The 8763-nt window shown below is 37.1% G+C and overlaps 2 protein-coding genes across 2 annotated transcripts; one reads left to right on the forward strand and one right to left on the reverse strand.

Moving 5' to 3' along the window:
- The first annotated feature begins 6461 nt into the window (after positions 1-6461).
- On the forward strand, positions 6462-7206 carry LOC120081804 (18.1 kDa class I heat shock protein-like). The gene has a single exon (XM_039036973.1). It carries the CDS (start codon positions 6555-6557, stop codon positions 7032-7034), a length of 480 nt encoding a protein of 159 aa, XP_038892901.1. The 5' UTR covers positions 6462-6554; the 3' UTR covers positions 7035-7206.
- Positions 7207-7423: 217 nt separating this feature from the next.
- On the reverse strand, positions 7424-8030 carry LOC120081805 (17.8 kDa class I heat shock protein-like). Its single transcript, XM_039036974.1, has one exon. The coding sequence runs from the start codon at positions 7941-7943 to the stop codon at positions 7503-7505; it is 441 nt and encodes a 146-aa protein (XP_038892902.1). The 5' UTR covers positions 7944-8030; the 3' UTR covers positions 7424-7502.
- Positions 8031-8763: the final 733 nt, after the last annotated feature.

Consider the following 8763-nt stretch of genomic DNA (forward strand, 5'->3'; position numbering starts at 1 on the left):
AAATATTCTGCAGAAATATGATTTATTTGAGGAGATGTTAACACTTCATTTGAGACAACTGTGAAAACCCCTAGAAACCGCCTTAAGAAAAATATAAAGACAATCAACAAATCTTCAATAATATATATTTTTTTATCAATTTTGTTTTCTTAGAAATGAAAACTTTGGATAGTAAAAAAATAAAACTTACATCAATCCAATTTTGAAATGAAATGATGTGAAAATTTAATGGAAAAAGGTTTGAATGAAGTTAAAAGTAAATATATGTTATTATTATTATTTTTTTTTTTATCAATTTTTGTTTCTTGAAAATGAAAGCTTTGGATGGTAAAAAAAACAAAACTTACATCAATTCAATTTTTTTTTTTTTTTTTATCAATTTTTGTTTCTTGAAAATGAAAGCTTTGGATGGTAAAAAAAACAAAACTTACATCAATTCAATTTTGAGGTGAAATGATGTGAAAATTCAATGGGAAAATGTTTGAATGAAGTTAAAAATATATATATGTTATTATTTTTCCCCAATTTGGTTTCTTGGAAATGAAAGCTTTGGATGATAAAAAAACAAAACTTACAAAAATTCAATTTTGTAGTGAAATTATACATTGATGTGTGAAATTATGCAATTCATATAATCAAGATAAGTCTATATGTAAAAGATAGAGAGAAGCAAAGGCTAAACGATCGTTGTCAAAGACTAAACGGTTGTTGAGAAGTGAAGGCTAAACGATCGTGGTCAGAAGACTAAATGATCGTTGTCAAGTATCTAAACAATCGTTGACAAATATTTAAACGACAAGGGCAAGTGTCTACACGATAGAGGTGAGTGTGTAGACGATAGGGTAGGAGACTGCACAATTGGGTTGAGCATGTACATGATGAAGACTGCATGAAGAANACAATTGGGTTGAGCATGTACATGATGAAGACTGCATGAAGAAAACGCTACACGATGGGGTAGAGAGTGTACATGATGAAGAGTAGACGATAAAGACAATTAGCTACACGATAAGTAGAGAGAATAAACGATAGAAGAAATGTATTAAAACGATCGGCCTTCAAGACAGGATATAACTCATCGTGTAGCGCTATTTATTAACATAAAAAATGCCACATGGCGTAGCATCAATGGTCCAACATAACTACCATGAAAGAGAAAACACAAATTAACAACCAAATAGTGGAACCTGAAAGCTGAAGAGAAAAGCAGAAAAAATGAATGGAAAATTTGTTATATTTTACCGCAGATGTGACACTCATTTATCATCCCCCTGCAAGTGAACGAGGAGCTGCCGTGACTGTAAGTTTGGTCTTTAAACTGAGAAAGTGAAGACTTGGTAAGGCTTTTGTCATGATGTCGGCCAGCTGGTCCTCAGAGGGGAGGAATTTGACTGAAAGTTGTTTAGAAGCAACCTTTTCTCTGAGGAAGTGAAGATCAATCTCAAGATGTTTTGTGCAGTTGTGAAGCACAGGATTGGCGGCCATGTATGTGGCACTGAGGTTGTCACAGAGCAGCAGAGGGGTGGAGATGCGATTGACACCAATTTCAGTGAGAACTGATTGAATCCATAGTACCTCATCAACAACATTGGACAAACCTCGATATTCTGATTCGGCACTGGATCGAGAGACAAACTTTTACTTAGATGAACTCCATGAGATAAGGCTGGAACCAAGAAAGACACAGAATCCACTTGTGCTTCGTTTGTCATCCAGGCAGCTAGCCCATTCAGCATCTGTATAGCAAGTTAAGGCCAAAATAGGGGACTTGGTTAGAAGAATACCATGATTGGTCGTGCCTTTGAGGTACAGAAGGAGGCATTTGGCTGCTTGAAGGTGTGAAGTTGTTGGGGCATGCATGAACTGACATAGCTTATTGACACTGAAGCTGATGTCTGGTCTGGTCAGCGTACAATATTGGAGGGCACCAACTAAGCTTCTGTATTCAGAGGGGTTGTCCAGTGATTGTCCATCAGTGAGGGACAACAAGGCGTCAACAGCCATTGGAGAGTGAATTGGCTTGCAGTCAGTGAGTTGTACACGTTCAAGTAGACTATGAATGTACTTGGACTGAGACAAATGTAAGTGATCTGATGAGCGAGCCACTTGAATACCTAGGAAAAAGGATAGATCACCTAGATCTTTAAGTGCAAACTGAATGTTTAAACAAGTAATGAAATGTTGAATGGTTGCATAGCTATTGCCAGTTACAATAATGCCATCAACATAAATGAGAAAGATAATTAAAGTATGTGAGTTACGAAAAATGAACATAGATGTATCATATTTCGCATTGGAGAAGCCCCATTGAATCAGACAGTTACTGAGCTTCGAGAACCATGCATGGGGACTTTGCTTGAGGCCATACAATGCCTTGTGCAGAAGTAACACATGATCAGGGTGTTGGTCACTTATGAAACCAAGTGGTTGTTTGATGTATACTTCCTCAGATAAGTCGCCATTGAGGAAGGCATTGTGTACGCCAAGTTGCCGAATGATCCAGTTATGAAACAAAGCAATTAATAGAAAAATTCGAATGGTAGTAGGCTTGACAACTGGACTGAAGGTCTCAAAGTAATCGATGCCATAGTCTTGGTTGAAACCTTGAGCAACCAAACGAGCAATCTTACTTGATGGAGTTTGTTTGAGTCTGAACACCCATTTGCTGCCATTTACCTCGCGATCTTGAGGTAGAGGTGTGAGAGACCATGTATTATTTCTTATGAGGGCTTCATATTCCTTAAGCATTGCTTGCTTCCATCTTGGATGAAGAAGGGCTTCCTTGTAGGATCGTGGTTCTGTTTTATCCAAGTCAGTAACCTCGGACAGCCAAGCCTTTGTTTAAAAATGCCCATCTTTAACCGTGTAATCATGGGGTGGTTATTGGTTGTGAGGGGTAGGGATGGTGGTGGTTCTGAGGTGTGGGGAAGCAGGAGGTGGGTGGTGGTGAGAGAGAGGAAATAATAGGAGCTGGTGGATTGGTTGATGATTCAGGTGATTGGGGAAGACGGGGAGTACTACCAGGTGTGGGTTGAGGGGTAGGGGGAATGATGGTGATGAACATAGTTGCCTTGGGAATTGGCAATGACCTGATGTAAGGGGGAAGGACTGATTGGAATGGGAATGGAAAGGACTGGAGAAGAAGAGTGTGAAGGAGAAGAGATTGATGGAGAATTATCAAGGAAAAGGAAGGTAGTTTCATTGAAAATGACATGTCGGGAGATATAAATGCGGCATGTTGTGCGATGGAGACAAAGATATCCTTTGTGCAAGGAAGAGTAGCCCAAGAATACACACAGATGAAACCTATATTGAAGTTTATTGTCATTGAACGGCCGAAGGAATGGAAAACAGGTGCAGCTGAATACTTTAAGAAGTTGGTAACTATGAGGTTTAGAGTATAAGGTTTCATAGGGGGATTTGTTTGCAAGGAGAGGTGTAGGTAGCCAGTTGATAAGGTAGATGGCGGTGTGGAAGGCAAAAAGTCCAGAAGCTATATGGAATAGAGAAGTGGGCAAGCATGGCTAGATCGACTTCAATGACATGCCCGTTCTTTCTCTCGACAGTGTCGTTTTGTTGAGGTTTGTAAGGACAAGATAAACGATGGATTATGCCAATTTTGTCTAGTATAGGTGAGAGAGCTTTGAACTCCCCCTCCTCCATCAGTTTGGATTGATTTAATGGTAGTAGAAAACTGGTTTGAAATCATTGCTTGAAATTTAAGAAAACATGGGAGAACTTCAGACTTTGCTGTCATTGTATATATCAAAGTAAAACGAGAGAAAGCATCGATAAATAACAAGAAATATCTATCTCCATTTCCTGAATTGATAGGGGAAGGACCCCATACATCTACATACACTATATAAAAGGGAGAGGGTGGATGAGAATTAGAAGATTGAAAAGGTAAACGATGGCTTTTGGCCATTTGACAGTGTTCACAAACTGATACTTCAGTATTATTTTTGTACTTCAATTTGCATTTTGACAAAACAGATTGAATTGCTAGAGGGGAGGGGTTTCCTAAACGACGGTGCCACAAAGAAAAGTCTGTGAGTGCTGAGATGAAGACAGTTGGATGAGGGGAGGAATTGAATGATCGTGTAGCAGATGGAGTGATTGAGAGCTTGTATAGGCCACGATCAAGTATGCCCCGGAGGAGTGGACTCTTGGTTTGAAGGTCCTTCATAACAAAGGAGTCATGGATAAACTCAATGTAAGCATTATTATCATAACATAAACGACCGAGGCTAATTAGATTTCAAGTTATTGAAGGTGTGTAAAGAACAGAGTGAAGATAAATCGGAGTATTAGATGTAGATGAAAGGAAGGAGGGGAGAATGGAATTCGAGCAAGGGAAGAGGCACGTTGAGTAGCAGGTAGGGTAAACGACGGAGAATATATAGATATAATGGTTGGAGGTAGAACAGTTGAGTGGATACCTGGGTTTGATGTCACTGGTAAGGTGGAGTTTTCTTTAGATGTTCCCGAGCTCGATGCCATGAAGAGGGGTAGGATGCTTTAGAGCTCTGATACCATGTAAAAGATAGCAAAAGCTAAACGATCGTTGTCAAAGACTAAACGATCGTTGTCAAGTATCTAAACGATTGTTGACAAATATTTAAATGACAAGGGCAAGCATCTACACGATAGAGGTGAGAGTGTAGACGATAGGGTAGGAGACTGCACGATTGGGTTAAGCGTGTAGGTGATGAGGAAGATGCTACACGATGGGGTAGAGAGTGTATATGATGGAGAGTACACGATAGGATGTAGACGATAGAGACAATTAGCTACACGATAAGTAGAGAGAATAAACGATAGAAGAAATGTATTAAAACGATCGGCCTTCCACACAGGATATAGCTCGTCGTGTAGCGCTATTTATTAACACATAAAATGCCAGATGGCGTAGCATCAATGGTCCAACATAATAACCATGAAAGAGAAAACACAAATTAACAACCAAATAGTGGAACTTGAAAGCTGAAGAGAAAAGTAGAAAAAACGAATGAAAATTTTGTTATATTTTACAGCAGATGTGACACTCATTTATCACTATAAACCTTTTAAAAAAAAACTTTTATTGAGCTTAATTGCTTAAGAAAAATCCAAATTTCGAGATTTCTCAAAATTTTTGTCAAAATTGCAAGAATGGGAAAAAATCGATTCGACTTCCCCCCATATCGAAATTTTGAGTTGATCGAAATCTTGAAATTTCGACCAAAATTTTAAACTAGGATTCCAACTAGGATATAATACAAATATTCAAACCTATTGGGGGTGGGATGTATTTTTTTAGTTACAAATTTAAAATAGAACATTTAAAACACGTGCGTTTTTTTTTAATTTTTATTATTTAAATGTTTTATTGATTTTGTGGGAATGTCATGACCAAAATCTGGACATGGTAAAACAAATTTTTTTATTATAATTGAGGGTAGAAAATTTGGACTAGACTTCGTGATTTTTAACACACTCATATGTCAATTGAGTCATGCTAGATTTTTGGTAGGATACAACGCATAGGATCTTCACAAGAGCAATAGTTAATTTGTCCGAGTGGAAGAGTGGATCTCAAGTTCTAGTTACTTTAGGAATTATAACAATATATTTATAGTAGTATTTGACCTAAGGTTGATCCTGATTCCTTCATAAATTATGTGTATTTACTGAAATTATCATGGACATGCTAGACTCCAAAGACAAATTTGGCTCCTTGGCTTCAAGGTTGAGGTCGAGGTGAAGGTTGGGCAGAAGCCAATTTCCTTTTTCTCATGGCTCAATCTCTTTTGTTATTCTTTGCTCGTCTCATCTTGTCTTCAGTCTTGTTTTCTTCCTATTTTTTATTTAATCTCTTTGATCCAAAATTATCCATAACATAAATTTCCTAAAAAACAATATATGTTAAAATTATCATTTTAGACCTTATAATTTGAGTTTCTCTATTTTTATGTTCAAATTTAATCTCTATACTTTTATTAAATCTTTAGAGCTATTTATCGATATAAGAAAATGAATTAACTTATTTATAAATATAACACAATATCATTATTTATTAGTGATAGATAGAAATATTTTGATATATTTATAAATATTGTAATCAATTTTATTATTTAAAACAATTATCCAAGTCTTATTGAATCACTATTAGGTATATTGTTTTAGAGAAAAATGGTATGCATAAGTTTTCTATTTATAAATTTGAAAATATATTCATATGGTTTCATTTTTATCTGAAAAATATTATTTTTATTTTTTAGGAACTAAATTAAATAAATGGAAAGTAAAGTAATTAAAATATGATAGAACACAATGCCGAGATCAAATGGGCCTCAAGTACTCTGCCCAGACGGTCCAAATCGATAAAGAAATAGAAGTTGAGAAGCAAAAGGAAGATACTAGAAAACCCACGAAACCACTCCCACCTTCTGTTACTTCCTATTTAAATCCCCTCAAACCCAGCGGTGGATCGTCATCTGGAAAGCATCAAACACAAAAGGTCCCAATTTTACACCTCTCTTGCGATCAAATCTATTCCAAATTCAACCACCATGGCTCTGATTCCAAGCATTTTTGGTGGCCGCCGGAGCAACGTCTTCGATCCCTTCTCTTTAGACATTTGGGATCCATTTGAAGGCTTCCCATTTTCATCCTCTCTGGCCAACATCCCATCCTCTGCTCGTGAAACCTCTGCCTTTGCCAACACTCGCATCGACTGGAAAGAAACCCCAGAAGCCCACATCTTCAAGGCCGATCTCCCCGGTATCAAAAAGGAAGAAGTCAAAGTTGAAGTGGAAGAAGGCAGAGTGCTGCAAATCAGTGGGGAGAGAAGCAAAGAGCAAGAGGAGAAGAACGACAAATGGCATAGAGTCGAACGAAGCAGTGGAAAGTTCATGAGGAGATTTAGGCTGCCGGAGAATGCTAAAGTTGAGGAGGTGAAGGCCAACATGGAGAACGGAGTGCTGACGGTGACAGTGCCCAAAATGGAAGAGAAGAAGCCAGAAATCAAGACAATTGACATCTCCGGCTAGGCATCACATGGGTCCTTCTGAGCTCTGTGTTCTGCGTTCTTCCTATGTTTGTTAAATAAATTGTGGAAGAATGAGTTTTGATGGTGTGTTCTACAATGTTTATAACTTTGTATAATGGAAAGTCTTTGGCTGTATTTTATGAGAATAAATATAATCTAAAGTTGTTTCTTAAGTTTTGGGAAGTTATACGTTACATATGAATTTGAGCATACACACTAAAGATTTTTGCTAATTGAATAAATTAGGACTAAGGATTAAAGTAAATTAGTAAGATATTTGAAGATACTAAATACAAAATTCAGTATAATATCAGTACATTAGATACAAAAATCTGAAGTTTTACTCTTTATGAGATGTTTTAAAATTAGGTAGTTAACAATACGCACAAATTTCAAACGATCCACGAAATAGAATTTATTCAAACAATTACGTTCATACATAATGGAAAAGAACATGATTTTAACATATCTATCCAGAGATTGCAATGGACTTGATTTCAGGCTTCATGTCTTCAATTTTGGGCAGAGTCACCGTCAAAACTCCATCCTCCATGCTCGTATTTACGTCCTCCACTTTCACATTCTCCGGCAACCGGAATCTCCTTAAGAACTTCCCACTCCGCCGCTCAACTCTGTACCACTTTTCGCTCTCCTCCTCTGCCTCCTTTCTTCTCTCCCCACTCAACTCCAGAATTCTGCCCTCTTTAACCTCCATTTTCACTTCTCCTTTTTTCATTCCGGGAAGATCCGCCTTGAAGATGTGAGCATTTGGCGTCTCTTTCCAGTCGATTCGAGTGTCCATGAAAGCAGAGCCCGTTTCTTCATATGGGTTCCAATCCTCCAATGAGAAGGGATCGTAGTACACGTTGCTCCGCCGCCGTCCGCCAGTCATCCGCCGAATCAGTGACATGGTTTTCACTCTAAACGTCCTTCTTCACACTCTGCTTTGGAGGAAATTTGGTGGAAATTAAATGAAATGAAATGGGATGTATTCGGCTGCTGCTGTTCTTTTAATTTTCTGGGGTTTTTGTCCTTATTGTTTTGGCTAATGGCTACCGTCATTGTCCCTAAATGTGTGATGGACAATATAGTAGGGTTCGTTTTCTTGGAGATAAATATCCATTTTTAGATAAATTTCAAATTTAGTTTTTGAAGTTTGAGCCTGTTCAGTCATTGGATTTCCATACTTGCATGCTCATTCTCTAGGTTTAATATTTCTTAAATTATTTCACGATTCTACCATATACAGAATGGTAAGTTTTGGAGTTACATTAGACATAAATTTCGAATTTACATTTTGATTTATAGATGATTTTTTTAAGAATTTATTAGACATAAAATTAAAAAATTAGAGTATATTATATACAAAATTTAAAAGTTGATTTGTACATCTTTAAAGTTGATCTCCCTTACCAAAGAAAAAAAGGCTAGCTCCTTATGTTTATTAGACAATAACATAAACATCGTAATACCTGTGGTAAGCACTATATTAGTATGCAACTCTTTCTCTTTCGTAGGTCTATTGAAGTACCTATTGTAAGCACCACATTGTTGTGCAACTTTTTCTCTTTTTTAGGTCGCATCATCCTTGGATCGCGCTTATCTCCAATTTCCTAATTCCTAGTCATCTCTTTCTTAAACTATAAATTCACCGTTAGTGGTACGTGAAGATCATGTGAGTTTTTTTTTACCATTTTTTTTTATCAATAGTTGGTGTCACCTATAGGATG

This window comes from Benincasa hispida, chromosome 7 (genome assembly GCF_009727055.1).
Source record: "Benincasa hispida cultivar B227 chromosome 7, ASM972705v1, whole genome shotgun sequence".
Classification (NCBI taxonomy): Eukaryota; Viridiplantae; Streptophyta; class Magnoliopsida; order Cucurbitales; family Cucurbitaceae; genus Benincasa; species Benincasa hispida.